This window comes from Nannospalax galili, unplaced genomic scaffold (assembly GCF_000622305.1).
Source record: "Nannospalax galili isolate Female #2095 unplaced genomic scaffold, S.galili_v1.0 scaffold886, whole genome shotgun sequence".
Classification (NCBI taxonomy): domain Eukaryota; kingdom Metazoa; phylum Chordata; class Mammalia; order Rodentia; family Spalacidae; genus Nannospalax; species Nannospalax galili.
Window position 1 is genome coordinate 3,270,799 of NW_008355971.1, and position 22,998 is coordinate 3,293,796.

The 22,998-nt window shown below is 47.3% G+C and overlaps 1 protein-coding gene across 3 annotated transcripts in view; it reads right to left on the reverse strand.

The window, feature by feature from the left end:
- Positions 1-22,992, reverse strand: part of Numbl (NUMB like endocytic adaptor protein) — a 39,378-nt gene extending 16,386 nt beyond the window's left edge. For 2 of the 3 annotated variants that reach the window (XM_008854008.3, XM_008854007.1), the window contains exons 1-6: positions 22,914-22,992; positions 19,445-19,529; positions 14,981-15,120; positions 13,338-13,412; positions 13,168-13,242; positions 11,227-11,367 (exon numbers count right to left, since the gene is read on the reverse strand). In XM_008854008.3, coding sequence (XP_008852230.1) covers positions 11,227-11,367; positions 13,168-13,242; positions 13,338-13,412; positions 14,981-15,120; positions 19,445-19,529; positions 22,914-22,937 — 540 coding nt within the window. In that variant the 5' untranslated portion in view covers positions 22,938-22,992. Of the gene's footprint in view, positions 1-11,226; positions 11,368-13,167; positions 13,243-13,337; positions 13,413-14,980; positions 15,121-19,444; positions 19,530-20,440; positions 20,737-22,913 lie in introns of those variants that run through there. The other variant, XM_008854009.3, reaches the window with a different exon arrangement.
- Positions 22,993-22,998: the final 6 nt, after the last annotated feature.

Consider the following 22,998-nt stretch of genomic DNA (forward strand, 5'->3'; position numbering starts at 1 on the left):
TCAGAAGACCAGGGTTCAAATCCCAGCACCCACATGGCAGCTAACAACTATTTGTAACTCTAGTTCCAGGGAATCTGACATTCTTCTGTCCTCTGCAGGCATTATATGACATGGGTGCATTTACATACATGTAGGCATAACACTCATACATATAAAATAAAATAGATAAAAAAAAAAAAGCCGGGTGTGGTGGTGCATGCCTTTAATCCCAGCACTTGGGAGGCAGAGGCAGGTGGATCTCTATGAGTTCGAGGCCAGCCTGGTCTACATAGCGAGTTCCAGGTCAGCTGGGGCTACAGGGAGACCCTGTCTCAAAAAGACCCAAAAAAAAAAAAACAAAAAACAAAAAACCCAAAGCAATAAAATAAATAAAAAGATTATATATCATGAGCAAGTAGGCAGCATTTATCAAAGGAATATAAGGTTGGCTTAACATAAGAATCCATTGTGGGGGCTGGACAGATGGCTCAGTGGTTAAGAGCACTGACTGCTCTTGCAGAGGACCTGGGTTCGATTTCCAGCACCCACATGGTGGCTACAAACTGCCCTTAACTCCAGTTCCAGGGGAATCCAAAGCCCTCTTCTGACCTCCAAGGCATTGCACGACACGGGTGCACTCACATACACGCAGGCAATATACTCTTACACATAAAATAAAAATAATAAAGTATTTTTTAAAAAAGAATCCATTGTGGGGGCTGGTGAGATGACTCAGCAGCTTAAGATACTTGCTGCCAAGACTGCCAATTTGAGTTCAATGGAATTGTCCTCTGATCTCCACATGCAGGATGTGGCATGTAGGAGCACAGTGCATAAGCACACACACAGACAATCAACTGCAGGCCAGGTGTGGTGGTGCGTATCTGTAATCCCCACTCAGGAGGCAGAGTCAGGCCCAGGTGACATGAAATCCCATCACAAACAAACAAACAAACAGAGAAATAGGAATCAAAGCCACATCATTTCAAGGGAAAAAAGTACACACAAAAAGAAAAAACCCTCATTATCCAAGTTGAAAGAAAAAACACTCGACAATACCCTTTCATAATAAAAAGCATTCAATAAACTAGGAAGGGAAGGGAGTGTCCTCCAATTAAGGGACATTTATAAAGAAAACTTCACAACTAATGCATTGCACAGTTGACTGTGAAAGATGAAGATGCCCTCCCTTAAAATCAGGAGTGCTGAGCCCATATGTCCCTAGCTCTCCAGCCTCCCAAGTGCTGGGGGTTTTATTTGTTTGTTTTCAAAAGACAGGGTCTCATTATGTTGCCTAGTCTGGTTCTGAACTCCTAGACCCAAATGATCCTCCTGCCTCAGTTTCTCTAGTTCCTGGGATCTTACACCTTTGCCGCCAGATCCAGCTTCTGTTTCATCACTTTGATTTGCTGTTAAGTTTGATAAAGAGTATTTATATGACCATGTATGGTGGCACACACCTTTAATTCCAGGAGAGGCAGGTGGATCTCTGTGAGTTCAAGACCAGTCTGGTCTACATAGCAAGTTCCAGGCCAGTCAAGATTAAATAGTAAGACCCCACCTCAAACACAAAACGCAGGATACTTTTATGAAGGCTGGGGACCTAGCCCAGTGATCAAACATTTGTAAGGCCCTGGGGCATCATGATCACCAACTCCCCACCCCTCAGGAATTAGACAAGAATAAAAACATTCTAATAAGAAAGAGAAGATTGTGTCTGGGTATATACCTGTAATCCCAGCACTCAGGAGGGTCAGGCAGGTTGACTGCAAATTCAAGACCCGCATGAGGTAGAATGAGTTCAAAGTCAGCCTTGCCTATATGGTGAGATCCAGTCTCATAAACAAAACAAACAAAACAAAAACATCCACAAACAATTAGTGCTAATAAACAAATTTAACAACACTCAAGGACAGAAAATCAACACAAAATTCAGCTGTATATGCATTGCATTAGGAACAGAGAATCCAAAAGTGAACTAAAATAAGTCCATTCATCATAACATTTAAAAGAATGTGGGGGCAGGGCTGGGGAGATGGCTCAGTTGATAGTGCTCACTACACAAGCATGAAGACCTGAGTTCAGATCCCCAGCGCCTATGTAAATGCCGGGAGTTGTGGTATGCTTCTGTAAGCCCCACAGTGAGTGTGAGGGATAGGTAGATCCCCAGAGCTCACTGGTCAGCCAGCTTAGCCGAATCCATGAGGTCTGGGTTCAGTGAGGGGCCCTGTCTCAAAAAGCAGATGGAAAGCCATCGAGCAAGACACCCAATATCAATCTCTAGTCTCTACATACACACACACACAAGCATACCTCCCCACATGTTCATACATATACAAACACATATACATACACCACACACACTGTGCTGGCTATCATGAGACAAGCCTCTGGGTTTGCCTGGGAGAAACTATCTAGATTAGGTTAACTGATGTGGGAAGCCCCACCCTGAATGTAGGCCACATCATGCCCTGGGCTGGAGTCCCTGACTGTGTAAAAAACATACAGCTAGCTGTGTCTGAGCATTCAACTCTCACTGCTCCTTGTCTGGATGTGATGTGACCAGCTGCCTCAGCTCCTCGGGCCATGACTTCCTGAGCACGATGGATTGTTTCTTTGAACAGTGAATTAAAACAAACCCTTCCTTCCTTAGGCTGCTTCTGCAGGTATTTTGGTCACATCAATGGGAAAAGTAACTACTACAACACACACTCACATATACGCACAACACACATACAATACACACATACACACACCACACACGTGCACACACACGCATGGAGAGGCAGGGACAAGAAGATCCCTTGGACTTACTGGTCAGCTTATCTAGCCAAGTCAGCAAGCTCCACATTCAGTGAGAGACCCTGTTTCAAAAAAATAAACTGGAGGCTAGGCATGGTGATAAGCATCTTTAACCCTAGCATTGAGGAGGCAGAGGCAAGTGGAGCTGTGACTTTGAGGCCAGCCTGAATATTGAATTCCAGCCAGCCAGGCCTACATAGTGAGACCCTCTCAAAAAAAAAAATAACAATAATAATAATAATGTGGGGCGTGATTAAGGAAGACCCAACACTGACCTCTAGCCCCTATACACATGCACACATACATGTAGTCACATGCATGAGTATACATACCATACACACACAGGAATGAATAAAATCACAGAGGTGCAAGAAATATATGCTGGAAACTACAAAACACTGCTAAAAGTAATGAAAGATTGTCTAAATAACTAGAAAGATATCCTGTGTTAATAGACGGCAAGACTTAATATGGTTAACACAGAAATATTCCCCAAGGTGATCTAAAGATTTAATAAAATCTCTCTAAAATCCCAGTGGTCTCTTTGCAGCAATGGAAAAACTGATTCTAAAATTCATATGGAATTCTGAAGGATCTAAGAATAACCAAAACAAGCCTGAAAACCAACCAAGGAGAAAGCCGGGCACAATGGCACACACCTCTGATCCCAGCACTGCGGAGGTGGGGGCAGGACTGAAGCCAGCCTAAGCTGCCAATGAGAACCTGCTCGAAAGAAAGCAAGGACAGGGGCTGCAGAGATGGCTCAGCAGTTAAGAGCACTGGCTGCTCTTGCAGAGGACCTTGGTTCAATTCCCAGCACCCACATAAAAGCTGACAACTTTCTGTAACTCCAGCTCCAGGGGATCCGACGTCCTCTTCAGACCTCTGCGGGCATCGCATGACATGGGTGCACTTACACATATGTAGGCAATACACTCATACACATAAAATAAAAATAAATAAAATATTTTTAAAAATAATAAAAGGGCACCAGGCATGGTGTCACACACCTTTAATCCCAGCACTTTGGAGTCAGAGGCAGGCAGATCTCCGTGGTCTACATAGCCTGGTCTACATAGCAAGTGTCCAGCCAGCTGGGTCTACAGAGAGATGTTGTGTCAAAACAACAAGAACAAAAACATCCCCCCAGCCACCCCAATAAAAAAACCCTCAGGGCTGAAGTTGTAGCTCAGTGGTAGAGTGCTTGCCTAGCATGCACAAAGTCCTGGGTTCAATCCCTAGTACTGCAAAAAAGAAAAAATAAGAGAAGACTTATACTTCCTTATTTTGTAACTTACACAGCCCAATGAAAAAGAACTGAGAGTCTGGAAATAGCCCCATACCTATATATGTAAATAATTTTTCAAGAAGGTGTCAAGACCATTCAATAGGGGAAAGAACAGTTTCTTCAACAAATAATGTTTGGAAAAAATCAACATCCATGAGGCTGGACAGATGGTTTGGCAGTTTAACAGCACTGTCTGCTCTTGCAGAGGACCTGGGTTCAGTTCCCAACACGCATATGATGGCTCAGCCATCTGTAACTCTAGTTCCAGGGACCTGATGCCTTCTTCTGGTCTCTGTGGGTACTTTACACATGTAGTGCACATACATATAGGTAGGCAAAACACTCATACACATTAAAAAAATAACCAATGTTTAGAGAGATGGTTCAGGAGTTAAGAGTACTGGCTGCTCTTGTAGAGGGCCCAGATTTAGTTCCCAGCATCCATATGGTATCTCACAACTGTCCAGGAGATTCCAACACACTCTCCTGGCCTCCTGGGTCTTTTCATACATATACGTGATACACTTACATACAATCAGGCAAAATACTCATACACATAAAATAAAATAAATTTTAAAAAATTTAAAAAATCAACATCCACATGTAAAACAATGGCTGGGTGCCTTAGTGCATACCTATAATCCCAAGGATTGGGGGAGGAGCAGAAGGATCAGGCTATATAAGGACTTTGAGGCCATCCCGGGTTACATGAGACTCTGTCTAAACAACAACAACGATTAGACTTCAAAAGTCAACTGGAGCTGGGCGTGGTGGCCCATGCCACATGTTCCACATCTGCCAGAAGGTCAAGCTCGTCCTCAGTGACATAGTGACTTCAAGGTCAGCCTGGGCTACACAGATCCTATCTCAAAGAAAACCTTAAAAAATAAAACCAAAAAGGAGAGACACACTGTGCCATGGATGGATCATGAATCATGACAATATGATGCTGAAAGAGGCCACGTAAAAAGCCATATAACACGGTCCTGTAAAATGAGATGCACAGAAAGGTTAAGGGGAAACCTGGAGAGAAAGAAAGCCAGGGCCAGCGAGATGGCTCAGCAGGTAAATAAACCCACCGCCAAGTCTGATGACCTGAGTTTGATCCCTAGGACCCACACAATGAAAGGAGAAAGCTGTCCTCTGACCTCTATGAGTGCTGTGGCACATGCGTGGACTCTCACACGCACATTTAACAAATTAAAATGTTTTAAATATTTTATTGTTTTAAATTTTTTAGGTGTATGAGTGTATTGCTTGCACGTGTATGAGTGGACCCGTGTAGTGCAATGTCCATGGAGGTCAGAAGAAGGTGTCGGATTCCCCTGGAACTGGAGTTATGGACGGTTGTTAGCCACCATGTGGGTGCTGGGAATCAAACGTGGGTCCTCTGCAAGAGCAGTCAGTGCTCTTAACCACTGAGCTCTCAAGTCCCACAAATTAAAATTTTTTAAATGGGACTAGAGATATGGCTCAGTGGTTAAGAGCACATACAGCTCTTACAGAGGACCTGAGTTGGGCTTCTAGCTCCCACATCAGGTGACTTACAAGTGCTGGTAAATCTAGTTCCAAGGGATCCAATATCTCTGGCCTGTGTGGTCACCTGCACTTACATTCACATACCCACATGAAGAAACACACATAATTAAAAATAAAATAAATTTCTGTTTGGTTTTGCTTGAGACGGGGTCTCCTGGTAGCCCAAGGTGGCCTGGACTCACTATGTAGACCAGGCTGGACTCCATCTCACAGAGATCCTGCGTCTGTGAGTGCTGGAATTAAAGGTATGTGCCACCATGCCTGACTTATAAAATAAATCTAAAAACAAAAATCTCACAAAATTTAGAAAAAATTAAAAATATACTTTAAAAAATTTGAAAGCTGATTAGCAGTTTACTTTCGGGTAAAGAAAGAGTGACAGTTTCGTGGGTGTGGTGTCTCCCTTAGGGGTGAAAAAATGTTTTGGGATCAGGTATTTATACATCACTGTGAATGTACTAAGCACTGCTGCGCTGTACAATTTTGTCTAGAGACGGGGTCTCGCAGGGCTAAGAGTATGGCCAACACAGACTGCTTGCTTAGCATGCACAAGGCTTAGTCTAAGTTCAATCTCTAGCACTTCAAAAAGACAAAAAAAAAAAAAAAAAAAAAAAACAAACCAGGTGTGGTGGCACTAGCCTGTATTTTCAGCAATCTGGAGGCTGGCCTGGAACTCGCTATATAGCTCAGGCTGGTCTCCCCCCAGTGCTCCTGTCTCACAACATGCCCAACTTCACCATACTATTTAAAATGTTCCACTTTAAAAAAAAGTTAAACTCAAGGAGTACTGAGAATTCCACTATTAATATTTAAAATCTCCTGGGTATATTAGTATATACCTGTAACCCTAGTACTTAAGAGTTCAAGGTCATGACCCAGTGTGGTGGTGCACACCTTTAATCCCAGCACTCAGGGAGGCAGAGGCAGGTGGATCTCTGTGAGTTCAAGCCAGCCTGATCTACATAGTGAGTTCCAGGCCAGCTGGGGCTACAGGGAGACCCTGTCTCAAAAAGACCAAAAAAAAGGGTTTAAGGTCATTCTCAGCATGTAAGGGAGGTCAGCCTGGTCTACATGAGACTCTGCCTCAAAAAATATCAAAAATGGTGCTGGGTAAAATGGCTCAGTATGTAAGAGTGCTTGCTCCATGACCACTTAAGGACTTGAATTTGAGTCCCCAGTACCCACATAAAAAGTCAGGTATGGCTGTGTGTAACTATAACCCCAATAGTAAGGGGGTGGAGACAGGTAGATCCTGAGAAGTTGCTGGCCAGACAGCCCAGTCAAAATGAGAGCCACTACAGTGAGAGACCACTTCTTAAGGCAGTATAGTCAAGAGCAACAAAAAGACATCCCATGCCCTGCTCTGGCCTCCACATACACACAGATGGAAGCACACACCTGCATACCTGTGCATGCATCACACACACACACGTGTACATGCACACATACCACACACAACACAGATTATACACATGCCACACATTCAACACACACAGACAACACACACACAAATCTGAAGCTCAGAAGTGGGAAGGGGGGGCTGGAGAGATGGCTCAGAGGTCAAGAGCACTGGCTGCTCTTACAGAGGACCTGGGTTCGATTCCCAGCACCCACATGGTACCTAACAACTGTCCGTAATTCTAGTTCCAGAGGATCTGACGCCCTTTTCTGACCTCCACAGCACTGCACAACACAGATGCACTTACACACATTCAGGCAGTACACTCATACACATGAAATAAAAACAGTAAATAAAATATTTTTTAAAAAAAGAAGTTGGGGGTGCTGGAGAGATGGCTCAGCGGTTAAGAACACTGGCTGTTCTTGCAGAAGACCCGGGTTTCAAATCCCAGCACCCACATGGCAGCTAACAACTGTCTGAAACTCCAGTCCCAGGGGATCCAACAGCCTCTTCTGTCCTCCACGGGCATTGCACAACATGGGTGCACTTACCTACACACAGGTAATACACGCATACACATAAAATAAAAATAATAAAATATACAAAAAAATGAGTGGGAAAGAAAAGGAAAAACAAACAAACAAACAAAAAGAAATGGGAAGGAAGTCTAGATTAGACCACCCTGTCTTTCTCTAGTTTTGATTCTCTCCCCCTGAATAACTCCAATCTACTGCCCACTCACTATCGGACTGTGTGGACAACTGGTTGTGTGTGGTCACCATGAACCAAGGAGAAGCCACTACAGTTGTGCCCAGAGTGGAGATGTCACTGTGCCCAACATCCCACACAGCCAGGTGGCTGGGCACTGAATCCCCACCACCAACCATGTGGCGGCGTACTTTCCAAAAATAGCCACGACAAATTTCTGGCTCCATCTGCCCTTCCAGAACCTTTCAGTCCCTCATCAGAAGTGGAGCCTGTGTCCTGGCTCCCCTTAACCTGAGAAGACCTCTGCAGCTCACTGGACAGATGGTCCCATGGAGGCCAGGCTGGGTGTTGTCCAAGACCACATCCAAAATGGCAATATGGCCTTCTAGCATTTTGGTGTTCAATCTCAATATCTCTCTCTCTCTCTCTCTCTCTCTCTCTCTCTCTCTCTCTCTCTCTCCCTCTCTCTCTCTCTCCCTCCCTCCCTCCCTCCCTCCCTCCCCCCTTGGAGCCTTCAGCTTTCCTATGGCATCCATGCTAGAAAGATTTATGGAGAAATGTTCGGAGACTTGACAGACAGAAGAGGGGGGAGAAAGGAGAGAGAAAGAGAGAGATCTAGCCAGTCTTCTGACATAACAGTCCAATATACTACTTGTGAGCAATGGCATAAGAGACCCTAATCCCAGAACCCTGAAGATGGGCCTTCCCCAAATTCTTGATCTATAAAAACCAGGAGAGAGGGCCAGCAAGACGGTTCAGTGGGTAAAGGCCCTTGCCATGAAGCTTGATGACTTGAGTTCTATCCCCAGTACCAGCGTGATGGAAAGAGAGAATGGACTTCTGCAAGTTGTCCTCTACCTCCACATGTGTACTGTGGGCTGTGCATGCTTCCCCCACAACACTAAATAAATAAATACATAAATATTATTTTTAAAACCCAAGAGAGAAAAGAAATGAGAGTAATTTTAAGCCACAAAATTTCAGAGCCATTTGTTACACAGCAAGTAGATAACCAATACACAACCACTATGCTCTGGACTTCCAGTATCGCCATATTAGCACCCAGTAGACACCACTCAATACAGGCTAATCAATACTGACATCTGGGGCTAAGGATGTAGCTCAGGGGCAGTGTGTTTGCTGAATGTGTGCAAGACCTGGGTTCAAATCAATTTTTTTCTGCCTCTGGCTTCAGTTCTGAGGTTGTGTGAACGAATAGGGAATTTGGGGGGCTGACTAGTTTTCAGGGCTCAGATCCATTTGGATTGGGGCTATCCCTCATTCTCTCATCATCTTCAGGCAAGGTCTCATTCTATAGCCCAGGTAGGACTTGAACTCATGATCCTCCTGCCTCAGCCTCTACAGCACTAGGATTACTGTATGGGTCTAGTGCTACCACCAAGGAACACCAAGTCATGTGGGAGGAAGAATTTTGTGGCGTCTAAGGCTTAGATCCAGGGGATGAGGCTGAGTGGACTATCTCTTGCAGCCGGTGATGTCCATCTGATTAGGTACTGGGCAATGTGGTACGACTGGAAGGGCCCCCTAAAAAATTGGGGGCTGGAGCCAGAGGTTGGTTGTAAAGTGGTTAGGGTGCATAAGGACTCGAGTTTGATCCCCAGCACCCACATAAAAAAAACTGGGCGTAGTGACACATGCTTGTAATTCCAGTGCTGGAGAGGCAGAGAGGCAAGGACCCCTGGGGCTCCCGGGCCAGTCTAGACTTACTGGTGAGCCCCATGGCCCAGAGAGAGACCCTGTCTCAAAAAACAAGGTGGGCAGCTCCTGAGGAACGACACCCAAGGTTGACCCCTGCCGTCCACAGGCATAAGCACACGCACTTGCATCCACAGCCATCCACACACATACACGTTCACAGACAAAGGCGAAGGCGTGCCTTTCCTCGTGTTTCCAACTGTAATGAAGACACAGGGCTGGAGCAGATGTAGACATCTTGGATCATCGTGTGGAAGCCACACTCTGGAGGAGCAACAAGAAGATGGGAACCATGGCCTCCAATGAACACAGAGGTGCCGCTGCAACGCCGCAAAGCCTACTGGGGATTTCCTTCCCGTGAAACACAGACCAACTAGTATTTCACAGAAGCCACTTGTAGGAGGGGTTTGGTCACAAGCTTTGGTATTCTGAGCGAACAGGAGAGTTATCTGTTGCTTTCATCAGATTCTCAAAAGGATCCTTGAACCACCACCCCTCCAAAAAAATATTAAGAGCCACAAACAAGGGCTGGAAAGCTGGCTCAGAGGTTAAGAGTGTGCCTTGTTCTTGCAGAGGACCGGAGTTCCACACCCAGCACCCATGAAGGGTGACTCACAATCACCTGTAACTCCAGCTCCAGGGAGATTCCTTTTTTTTTGGTCTTTTTGAGGCAGGGATTCCCTGTAGCCCCAGCTGGCCTGTAGACCATGTACTCTTCTTTAAAAGGACCCGAGTTCAATTCCCAGCACTCACATCAGGGGGCTTGTAACTAACTACCTGTAACTCCAGCTCCATGGAGTCTGTGAGTACTGCACTCATGAGCACAAACCCATGCACAAATATACATAACTAAAATAATAACAAAATATTTTAAAATAAATTAAATGAGGGCTGGAGAGATGGCTCAGCAGTTAAGACACTAGGTGCTCTTGCAGAGGACCCGGGTTCAGTTCCCAGCAGCCACAGAGCAGCTGACAACCATCTATAACTCCAGTTCCAAAGGATCTGACACCCTCTTCTGGCCTCCACAGCATTGCATACACGTGGTACACTTACATACATGAAGGCAAAACACTCAGACATATAAAATTTTTTAAAATTATATATATATATTATATTTATATAAAAAAAATCCACAGCTGGCCTGGAACTTTTGATATAGACCAGGCTGGCCTCAATCTCACAGACATCTGCCTGCCTCTGCCTCCCAAGTGCTGGGATTAAAGGTGTGCACCGCTATACCTGGCTCAATAAAAAAAGTATCTTAAAAAAAAAATCAAATGTCGGGGCTGGAGAGAGGCCTCATCAGTTAAGTGCACTGGCTGTTCTTGCAGAGGACCTGCTTTTGATTCCCAGCATCCACATGGTGTCTAGCAACCATCTATAACCTCACTTCCAGGGGACTCCAACGCCCTCTTCTGACTTCTTCAGGCATAACACCCATAGATGTAAAATAAAAATACATAAAAAATAAATAAATAAAATGAATAAATAATAAATAAAATGTAATGAATGACTTTTTAAAATGGCGTTGTGTGTACCTTCCGGACGTTCATTACTGCATGCACGTGAAGAATGCTGATGAGTGGGAGCACCGTAACTGTGTTGACCTTAATATTTGATCTCCCACCTCAGCATCTTCAACGCTGTCACCTCCTTTTCTACACAGAAGAGCACAGAGTGGCCTGGGACCTACCCGGGGCCTCACAGTTTGCCCCAACCCCCTCACAGCCTGCCCTGACTTCAGGATGTGCAAAGTGCAAGAGAGAGCTGCTGGCCTGGAGGTACTCACCGAGTCCTTGAGTGCCAGGAAGCAGTGGCAGATCCAGCGACGGGTGGTGCCGTCTCGGCAGATGTAGGAGAAAGCCTTGTCCAGGTTGCGGTCAGGAGCACAAAAAGAGACCTTTTCAATGGTCTGGTCTACCAGTAGGTCCTAGGAGGGGTTGGGGAAGTGGGCAGCGTGAACCATCACACCTGCGTTCATGACAAGATCTGGTCCTGAACAGGGTGTGGACTCAGTTGTCATGGAGACAGCCATGGGCCAGTGTGCCCTGGGATTGGGATTCAGAGCTACCGTGAGATGGAAACAGACTAGAGGCACAGTCAGGCTGTAAGAAGGCTGAAGAGCCTGCAGGAGCCATGAAGGAGTGCTTGACCCAGCCTCGAGCAAAGCTTTCTGGAGGAGGAATTAACTAAGCAAGAAGATAGGGAACAGTATTCAGATGTGGGAACCACCTCTGCACGGGTGGAAAAACTATTCAGCCATCAGTTCAACCATCATAGCATGTACCGAGCACTTCCAGGGAGGGTCCTTTGGGCTAGAGAAAGGGAAGCCAAAGGGAGCAAAAAGATAACCAGAGCCTGGAGTTGGGCGATAGCTCTTTGCCTAGCATACATAAGGCCCTGGGTTCAATCTCTTATACTGCATCACCCCCCACCAAAAGACCCAGGCCCAGGGCCTGGCCCCCCAGTGATCTTATCTAGCTGGAGAGACTGATAATAAACACATAACAAGGCTGGGGATGTAGTTCAGGTGGACAGCGCTTGTCTAACACACAGGAAACCCTAGGTTCCATGTTGGCACCACATAAACCAGGCATGGTGACGCATGCCTGCAATCCCAGCACTTGGGAGTGGAGGCAAAAGGATGAGAAGTTTGAGGTCATCCCTGACTAAATAGCAAGATCAAGGCCAGCCTGGGCTACCTGAAACCATGTCTCAATAAAAACAAAAACATGTAACAGCTCATATTTATCAATATAAGAACTTTGAGCTGGGCATGGTGGTGCACAACACTCCAGAGGCACAGGCAGGCGGATCTCTGTGGGTTCGAGGTCAGCCTGGTCAGTTCCAGGCCAGCTGGGGCTACAGGGAGACCCTGTGGCAAAAAGATGAAAAAGAAAACAAAAAAAGGACTTTGATGCCAAACTTCTTTTTGTTTGTTAACATGTAGCTCAGGCTAGCCTGGAATTTGCAATCCTCCTGCCTCAGCTTGGCATTGGGATCCTGGGTATGTGTTACCACACCCCAGCTCCAGGCAGCTTTTTTCTTTTCTTTTTCCATTTTTCATATGTGTGTGTATTCCCACGTATGTGGGCACACATGTCACATATCGTACATGCATGTAGAGGCCTGAGGTTGATGCTGGGAATCATCTTTAATCACTCTTCTACCTTATTCTTTGAGACAGAGTCTCTTAATCAAACCCAGAGCTTACCGATATGCCAGACATGCTAGCTCTGGAGATCCCCACAGCTAGAACTACAGGTGGGCCACCATGACCACCCCACAGTTATGTGGGTTTGTGGGGATCTGCACTCAGGACCTCATGTTTGCACTTTAACTACCGAGCCATCTCCTCAGCCTCATTTTGAAAAGTTTGTGCACATTATACATTCTGACTTAATGGTGGGGTCTATTACCAGCCCTATTTTTTTTTTAGATGAGGTAACGGGGACCTAGAGGGGTTAAGTCTCATGTCCGGGTTTCCCCAGCTGGTGAGGGGATGGCTGAGATCGGTGCTGAGGCAGCTGCTCCAGTCCGTGCACTCACCCACTCTCTAAACCAGCTTGCGAATAACCACGGCCCTCATTCCTGAGTTAGGACTGTACACCCAGCCAAGCCTCTGCAGGAACACATGGCACAGTCTAGAAAGGCCTCCCTGGGGGTGGGAGGGAGGCACCCCATGGCGGGTGGGAAGGCTTTCTCCACCTGGACACACACACGCTCCTACCTTGGTCTTGTCATCCACTACTCGGAGTCCATCAGCTGACACCCACAGGACAGATTTCACGGACTTCCGGCCCATCTGGGGTGGGAGCAGGGAACAGAGGGGCCTGGTCAGGACCACCTCTTCACTTCAGTCTGCTCTTTCACCCTCCCTGGCTCCAGCCCCTCACTCACCGCCTTCAGCTTCTTCACAGCGTCTTCACACACGTGCATCCCCCGAGACTCCTCCACTTCCACATGGCCCAGGTACTTGGGTGGGAGGATGAGGGGACAGGAAATAAGCACACCTATCAATCACTCCCAGTGTTACCCAGCACCCCCATACTTGGGGGCCACAATTCTTAGCCCCACATCAGGTGCATTCATTCATTCACTGCACCTCTAATCCGCAAGGTAGGAACCCCATTCCTAGCTCAGGCAGACGGCTGAGGAAACAGAAGTGCAGTGGATCTCAGAAATTTATGGCCATGTCCTGTCTCCGTACCTGGGCCTTCACAATCACTGTTGGCCTTCTGAGGGTCAGCATATGCTTCCGTGTGCCTGAGGACTAGCTGCAGGCCTCAGGGCTGCTCTACCCACTGACAGCAGTGAGAAAGAGCATGCGTCAGGGCTGGAGATGTTACTCAGTGGTGGACTGCTTATCTCACATGCACAAGGCTCAAAGTTTAATCTCTAATGTGCACACTGGAACACACACACACACACACACACGCACACACACACACACAGAACCCCTGATTAGTGCATAGACTCCTCCCTGTAATGACTAACGGAAGTTGGAGTTCCCTGCAGGTAAGATGAGTCTTCACAAAGTTTCCAGTGGGACTAAGCTCCATTGCCCAGAACTGCAATTTTAAGTTTTTTGTCGTGTCCAAGCCCCACCCCCATTTTATAGAGTTCTGCATATGCTGGAAAAATGTTCTTAGCACTGAGCCACACCCCAGCCCCTCATCAGGGGATTCTAGGCAGGTGCTCTACCTCTGAGCCACACCCCCAGTCCTGCTGTGCAAAGGCTAAGACTCTTCATTTAACAGATACCTCTTATTGGTTGACTCCCTTCTTTACTTTTACCAGTGTTTTCTGTGCCTGCCACATGGACCCCTCACAAAGAAGGGAAAATCAGGTCAAGGTGCTGGCCTTGGTCTCATAAACATGAAGGGCTGAGTTCCACAGGCTCAGGCCCAGAAGCCGGTTGTCTCCCCAGCAAAAGTGAAGAGTATGTTGTAAACCAGAATGCCCATAACAGTAAAAGGCCTTTGAAAATGCTACCAAATTTTTGTGACTTTCTAATGAAGGTTTTCTATGAGCCCCTGAAGCACGGAGCAACAACTCCCCCCACTCTGGATATCCCCAGGTAATATTTTTCTGGTACAAACAGAATGCATACAGGTGCTGGTGGTGCAGGCTGAGGCAGGAGGATCTTCAGTTCAAGGCCTGCCTGGACTACAGTGAGCTCAAATCCACCTGGGGCACCTTAGTGAGACAGTGCCTCAAAATAAAATGTAAAAGGAGGGCTGGGGGTGCAGCTCAGTGTTGGAGTGCTTGTCCTGAATGCAGGGTTCCAGGTTCAACTCTCTGTACCACAAAAGTGGGTGTGTGGGAGACCATGTTCTTGAAATGCAGGCATATGCTATCATGCCAGATGTGTTTTAGTATCAACCCAGAAGGACCTAAGGTCACAGCACATAGCTTATAGCATGCAGCCCCACGGCACACAGCTCACAGTACAGTCCTTTAGCAATTTTTACCCAGTGCCCAGGACCAGCAGGCACACAGCAGTCACAAAATAGGTAGTCAGGACCACCATGTCTACTCACCCTGACAGGGAAGCTGCAGGTGCCCTTGCGCACTGCATCCTCATCTGCCTGCCACTGGTGTGGACGCGATGCCTCAGGCACATAGGCTGGCTTCCTCCGCCGAAGACTCTGCCGTAACTTGTTCATTGTGCCCGCCCCGTCTAGTGACACAGGAAAGGGGTATGGATCAAAGGAAGAAGTCAGAAGGTATGGGAATGGGGTTACAGCATTAAGCCATCACTAGATGAGATGCCATGGGATGGGCAGCTCTAGTCAGTGGATATGAGTTGTGCAGAGGTGTGCCAGAGCTGTGAAACAGGGATTCCAAAGGATAGGGCATGGGGCAGGAGAGATGGCTCAGCAGTCAAGAGCACTGATTTCTCCTGCAGAGGGCCCAGGTTCTGTTCCCACATGGCGGCTCTCAACCTCCTGTAACTCCAGCTTTAGGGGATCTAAAGTCCTCTTCTGGCCTCTATAGGCATTGCGCACACAGGTGCATTTATATACATGCAGGCCAAACACTCATATACAAAGAATAAAGATAAATTAATTAAAAATTAGGGGCTGGAGAGATGGCTCAGCGGTTAAGAACACTGATTGTTCTTGCAGAAGACCCGGGTTTGAATCCCAGCACCCACATGGCAACTAACAACTGTAACTCCAGTTCCAGGGGATCCGACAGCCATTTTTGTTCTCTGAGGGCACTGCACAGCACGGGTGCACTTACCTACATGCAGGCAATATACGCATACACATAAATTTTTTAAAAAATTAAAAAGATGGGGCAAGGAGCATGGGGGTCTGCAGTGGGGATCATGGGTCATGGCTTCAGGGGTTGAGGGTGTGACTAACAAGAACCACAAAGATTCAAACAATGAGAAGTCAAGAGTCAAGGCACTGGAGGGCACTGGGGTTTGAGGGCATAAGGGTCAGGGGTCACTATGTCAAGGGCTTTAAGGGATGAGGGTCAGGGAAGCAGGTGATCGGAGGGTATGTGGATGCAGCTCAGTGGCAGGATGCTTGCCTAGCATGCAGGCCACAGATTCAATTCCGAGTACCAGAGGGAGTGAGAGAACATGAACATGTAATATGTATGGGTCTCTGACAACTGTGTCTAGATGAAGCAGGGCCCCTGGGGTAGTGTGTACTTGTGATGGTCAAAGGTTGTGTGTGTGCATGCACATGATTTGAGAGAAAGAAATGGAGAGAGAGGTGGTCAGCCACTAGGATATTCTTTATTGACTGTGTCATCCTGACTGTCCCAGGCGGGTAAGGGGACACCCAGGACCAGGAACACAGGAGGAGGTGGGGACTCTGTGTATGTAGGGAATCTATCTCATCCAGTCTCTATCTGTGCATGTATATTTCTGAAAGCTGTATGGAAGGCAGTTGTGGGGGCTCAGCAGGTAAAAGTGCTTCCCACACAAGCCTGATGACCTGGGTTCGAACCCTGGAGCCCATGATGGAAGGAGAAAACTGCCTCCTGAAAGTTGTCCTCTGACTTCCACTTGTGCACTATGGCACATGCATACACTCACACTCGTATATACAATAATAATAAAGAAATAAAGGCTGTATGGAAAAATCCTTATGTAAACAGTTGTTCAAGATGGTATGTCGGTGAATGTTGTGAGGGACTCTGTGACTCGAAGCCTGCTTGTTATCTTTAAGGTTCGTCTCTGAAGGTTTTTGCTGAAGGGCATGCATGTCTGGGTGACCGTGTGTGCACTGATGCATGCTCTCTATTTCTTGGTGCATAGCTGTTGTTTATGAGACTTTGTATTTCAGTGCATGTTGCTTGAGATAGAATGTTGGCTCTGAAGGGCTATAGCCACGACTGCTTTCCATAAGGCTGTGTTAGGTCAGTGTATGACTACTACTGTCCTTTAGGACTGTTGCCTCTGAGAGTGTGAGTCTATAACGGTTATCCATAAGAGTTTGCCTGTGTCCAAAAGAGCAGCTGTCGTTGAGGCTATAGCAAGGTGGCTGCTGTTTGAGGACGTGTTGGTGGTGGTACATGCCTTTAATTCCAGCACTTGGGAGTCAGAGGCAGGCAGATCTCTGTGACGTTGAGGTCAGCCTGGTCTACATAGCCAGTTCCAGGCCAGCCAGAGCTTCATAGTGACATAGGCCCTGCCTTAAAAATATCAAAAGGAGTGTTCTAAGGGTATGTGTAATGTATGTTGTTTTGGTAAATTGTCATGTGCTGTTTAAGCTTGTAGAAAACAATCTGAAACCGACCAGGCCCTCCCTTGTTTCCTCTAAAACTCCCTGGCCTGGTGCAGGCTGGCCCCTCAGTCTGTAACAAGGAGAAAGGAAAAACAGCAAACAGCTAAGGGTCTTGAAAACACTGTGCTCTTGAGAACAGCTAGAAGGTAAGCTGTTTTCAACCAGGTTTACTATGGTTTATCCCATGATATAAAAATGTCTGCAGCGAGAAAGAGAAGCCAGAAGCTCGTGTAGAGAGAAAGGATGGGGAGGGTTCTGCACACAGGATTCTGTCCATCGTGACCTCCAGTGTGGCTGATTGGCCGTTTCCCCATCCACTTCTGCTGGACGACTGTAAGAGCCCAATTTGATGATGTTATCTGTCTGTTGCTGTTTGTTCTTTTCCTTGGAGGCCTCACCCAAGGGGACACTCTGCCTGGGACTCTTTTTTAATTAATTGTTTATGTATTTTTATTTTGTATGTGAGTGTTCTGCCTGCATGTATGTAAGTGCACCCTGTGTGTGCAGTGCTCACAGAGAAGCAAGAAAAGAGTGTCTGATCCCTTGAAAATGGAGTTATGGGTGGATGTTAGCTGCCATGTGGGTGCTTGGAATTGAACCCAGGTCCTCTTCCAGAGCAGCCAATGCTCTTAACCACTGAGTCATCTCTCCGGTTTCTGCCCAGGACTCTTGATCAGAAACTTCATGTTTTGCTCTCTCTCAACTGGGCTACTCCAATTGTATCTGCTGGGCGGTGTGAGAGCCTGATTCGATGATATTTTGCATCTATCTGCCATTTGCTATTTATTGTTTTACTTCTTGCTTGCTAAAACCCGAAAAAGTAAGGTTATCATAGATCATTCTCCAGACTGTACAGAACAGCATGTTTGTCATGCAATGATATATCTGTGAGGATGTATGGAGGTCGTAGTCTTTGAGCTTGTGTTCACAGGTGTTATTTCTGAGCGATTGCTGTCTATGACGGCGCTGAATATTATTTGTGAAACTGCATGCCAAAGTCTAGCTATTTTTGAGTGCTGGGTTCACAGGTGCTGTTTATGAGGCAGTGTCTGTCTACAAAAGTATAGCTGTTAGGCCAGGTGTGATGACGCACACCTTTGATCCCAACACTTGGTAGGGAGAGGCAGGTGGATCTTTGTGAGTTTGAGGCAAACCTAGTCTACACAGTGAGTTCAGGCCAGCTAGGGCTACAGAGAGACCCTGTCTCAAAATCACTTTAAAAAGTATAGCTGTTAGGACTGAGGATGTAGCTCAGCTGGTAGAGTGTTTGCCTGGCATGCACAAAGCCTAGTGTTCCATCTCCACACCACATAAATGGCGTGGTGACATGTGCCCGTAAGCCCCAGTACTCAAGACCCTTGGCTACATAGTGAGTTTGAAGCCAGCCTGGGCTACAGCAGAGCTTCTCCCCCCCCCCCAAAAAAAAGTATAGCTGCTATCTGTAAAAATGTGAGTCTACATGTGGTATGGGAGAATGTCAGTGTGTGTATTTGTTATTTGTTTTTCTTTTCTTTTTTACAGGGTCTCACCATGTAGCCTTGGCTGACCTGGAACTTGCTATGTAGACCAGACTTGCAGAGATCCATCTGCCTTCACCTTTCAAGTATTGGGATGACAGATGTGTGCCACATCTTGTGTTTTTTGAGATGGGTCTCATGTAGCCCACGCTGGGCTCGAGCTTGCTATTAGCTGAAGCTGGCCTTGAAATCCTGATCCTCCTGCTTCAGTCTCCCAAGTGCTGGGATTACAGGTGTGCACCGTCACATCTAGTGGCTGTGTACTCTTGAGCACGTATCTAAGGATATACATCTGGGGAGCACCTGTGGTTGTCTGTGTGGGTCTGGAAGTTGTGTATGGATGTGTGCACAGAACTATCCATGTGACTACCCAAGTGTATCTGTGTGTTGCTGTGAATAAATAGCTACTCGGCACATCTGTAAGTGTGCCTGTCACTGCATTTTGACAAGGGTGTGGAGCTCACCATCTGTGCATGTGTGTCTAACTGTAAATCTATGGATGTGTGAGAGTCTGAGTGTATCTGCAAGGGGGTGACCCTGTACACAATAACTGTGAGGCTGCTGGTGTTGAGTACATGACATAGTTCAGGATATGTCTGTGAATGGGGGCCTTCAAAGGTCACTGAGTGTGCAATGAAGCTTGTGTGACTGTGGTAACAGCTCCTCTGATCATGCTAGTCATGAATGACCACGAGCCATGTACCACCCAGCTGTATCCTTTGCCAAGACAGTCACTCACCTGACTCCGTCCTGAAGGTTTCTGGGGGCCCCAAAGCCCCACAGGGGGCTGGGGGCAAACACTGCTCAGGCCTCCTGGGTCCGCCCTGCTCAAGGGAGTGTGAAAAGGTGAGAAGTTTGTTTGGGATGGGGTTCAGTCTCCCCTACTCACACACATACCCCCTTTGGACTTCTGCCAACCCCCTCCATCTCAGACACCCTGGTGAGAACCCTTGTAGTCATAGCAACCGTTACCAGGGAGACCAGCCACCTGGCTCTAAGGGCCCAGAAAGGAGTAGGTGTGTTGGGGGGCATTGGTGGGGCCCTGAATACTCAAGGGGATGAAGTGAGGAAAATTTGCCCTCTGTTGGCAATTCCAGAACTACACACAAACATATAGCCAGCCACACACACCCAGACAACTGCTGTCCTTAGCAACTGGTCACAGTTCATCATGCTTAGTTACACATGGACATCATCATACTATGTACCTTAGAGATACACAGAAAGTCATAGCCATGGACAGCTGCACACTAAATATCTGTTCACATGTTTATGTTTGCAGGCACACACAGCTCTACTACAGACATCTGTCCACATGCATGTGGCATGTCCCAGCTATCACGACACTTGGTCACATCAGCAATTGATACTGTTCTCTCTCATTTTCTTCACTAAGTACAGAAAGTCGGGCCTGACACACCCACAAGGGTGACACATGTCCAACCACACCCCAAGACAGTTGTGTCTCTTCAGGCAGCCACCCCAGGGAGAAGCATTCCCAGAGTGGTCACCCATAAGCACCTGGTCACAGATGACACAATGACATCTGCACACCCTTGTCATAGCTGTTTCCACTGCTACACTCTGATAGCTGGATGAACATGGACTAACTGAGGCACATTTGATCTCACAATGTCCCATCCCACTCACACATGGTCACACACAGCCATAGCTGCACAAGGCCATACAATCTCACACATATCAGTTATACTAACACCTTTTTTTGGTTACATACTTTCACAGACTCTCACTTCCTTAGCCGCAGATACTGATGTTTTGTCATAGTACCCATTATATACTCCTCTGTTATATGATGGTCCTCTATATACATCATGGATACTGATGGCCACAGTCCCGGCATTAAAGAGAGACAGGCATCTATACAGAGACATGGCATACAATCAGCCAGAGACAAATATCCCCAAGAACAGCTACTCTGACAATCACAGACATTCCAGAAATGGTCGTGCATGTAGTCAGACACAGTACCAGTATCCATGGTACCCAGCCATCTGTCATGGTCAGCGTCCCATACACAGCTGCACCATGCTACCTCATCACAGAGAACGTGTCTGTTCAATCAGACTCAAATCACATAGACATGTATGTGTGGCCACATCTAATCAAAGTCCCACATGGACAGATGCACAAAGTCACAGTTCCACCTATACTCACAAAATCTCACACACAGAAACATAAGCACATAGTTCAGTTTCTCCTGTCACAAGTACACTGTTGGGTATACAAAGAAATGGAGTGACCAGTGTTTGTTTATAGCTGGCCTTATACAGAAAGCCTGGTCCCAGACACAGCAGTTGGGTATACAAAGAAATGGAGTGACCTAGACACAGTGTTTGTTTATAGCTGGCCTTATACAGAAAGCCTGGTCCCAGACACAGCCATGTGTATAGTCAGTTACCACATCACCAAATCACACAGACTCAAGTACAGGCAGCCCAACACACACACACACACACAAACACACACACACACACACATACACTTTTGGTCTAGGACACCATCACAGACTCACACAGCGTCACACACAAATGGGTTAGACACATAGGTATAGAAACTGGTTACACACATACCCCCAACACAGAGACAACAGTTTGAGTCACACACAATTAATTTTTCATGATAGTTACAGGCAAATCAAGTTTACAATCCAAATCATACATATGAAGATGTAGTACACACTCACTGTCACATAGCCAGGCAGAGTCTTTTATATACTCCCAGCCACACACACACACACACGGCTAAAAACATATAGCACACTGCCATCCCACAACCCAGTCACAGAGGCACTTCAGCTACAACGGCAGTCACACACCCAGAGTTGCACAGAATGTAGTATGTGTATAAAATTTGTTAGACATAAGCACAACATTGTGTCACACATGGCTAGAGTCACAGTCACAACTCCACCCACATCTTCAATCAGCCACACATGTCCAAACCCAGGCCCAACATAGGTGCTGTCACATACCAAGACACAAATACAGGGTCACAAAAGACATAACCACAGAACCACACAATCACAATCATGCATCCACCTAAACACAGACTAAAAAGTAAAGGGTTCTTCACAGTGAGGAGCTGCCATTTACACACACACACAGAGTCACACAAACACTGAGGTCACATACTACCACCACCATAGACACCACCACATCCAACCACAAGCATGCAGACATACATCGCAGGATTCTTTATGGTCCCTAGCTGCTACGAAAACACACACAGCTACGGTCACACAAGCATAGGGTCACACTCCTAGCCACCTCTCCCCAAACCTTACACACACCCCAGATACCACACACAAAGCTGCTGGCCAGCACAGATGCTGCAGACAGGTTTGCACCGGGTCCCAGGGGAGCCGCCCCAGACCAGCCAGAATCCTGGAGTCTGGGGGGCTAGGTCTGGCAAAGGAAGGCTTAGCATTGTCTCCGGGTGGGGCCTCTCTTGGACAGCTGGGCAGCCCTAGGGACAAAGGGGATGGCCTAGGAGACCTCTGTCTTGAGACCCCTGACTAAGCATGGGGTGGGGGTGGGGGAATGTCTGAAATTCTCCTTATTCAAGCTGGGGTGGAGTCCCAGGCAAGGGACCTTATTTTGAGAAAAGGATTTCCATGGGACACCGCCCAAGGGCTGGGGGACAGGCTGAGTCCAGGACCCCTCTGAGGCCTCGGGGTAGAGAGTGCTTGAAGTGCCCCCCTCCCCCAGGGCCTTGGCCTTGGAAGCAGTATCCAGGAACGTCATCCTCAAGACCTATCCTAGGGGGCTGTTGTGTTCAGAACCCTCTGGCAGAGAAGAGTACGGATTGTGTCTAGAATCGAATCAGTTCAGTAAGGCCCTGGCTTGATAAAGGGAGCTGTGTCCTGGACCCTGAACGCCAAACCTTGCCCACAGAGTTGTACCTGGAATCTACGTAGCCTTCTCCCTGATTTTTTTTTTTTGCGGGGGGGGGGGAATCTGTGTTCCAGGGTTCCTATTTCCAGGGCCGTCACAAGAGATGGCCAGAGCCAAGACCCCAGTCTGGCAGGCTTTGGTTTGGTGGGAGCCTGCTCCTAGACCCCCACCCAGGACCACCCTCTCCAGCCTTGGCATCTTCTCTCCATCCGGGAGCTGCCGCCGCCTCCCACCCTCCGCCACATCAGCAGCGGCGCCGCCCCCGACCCGAGCCCCCTCGCCCGCCCTTCTCACGCTGGCCGCTGCGCTGCGGGACATCCAGGGCCCGGGCGCCCCCGCCTCCCGCGGCCCCGGCTGGGCCCGGCTTCCGAGCGCTGCT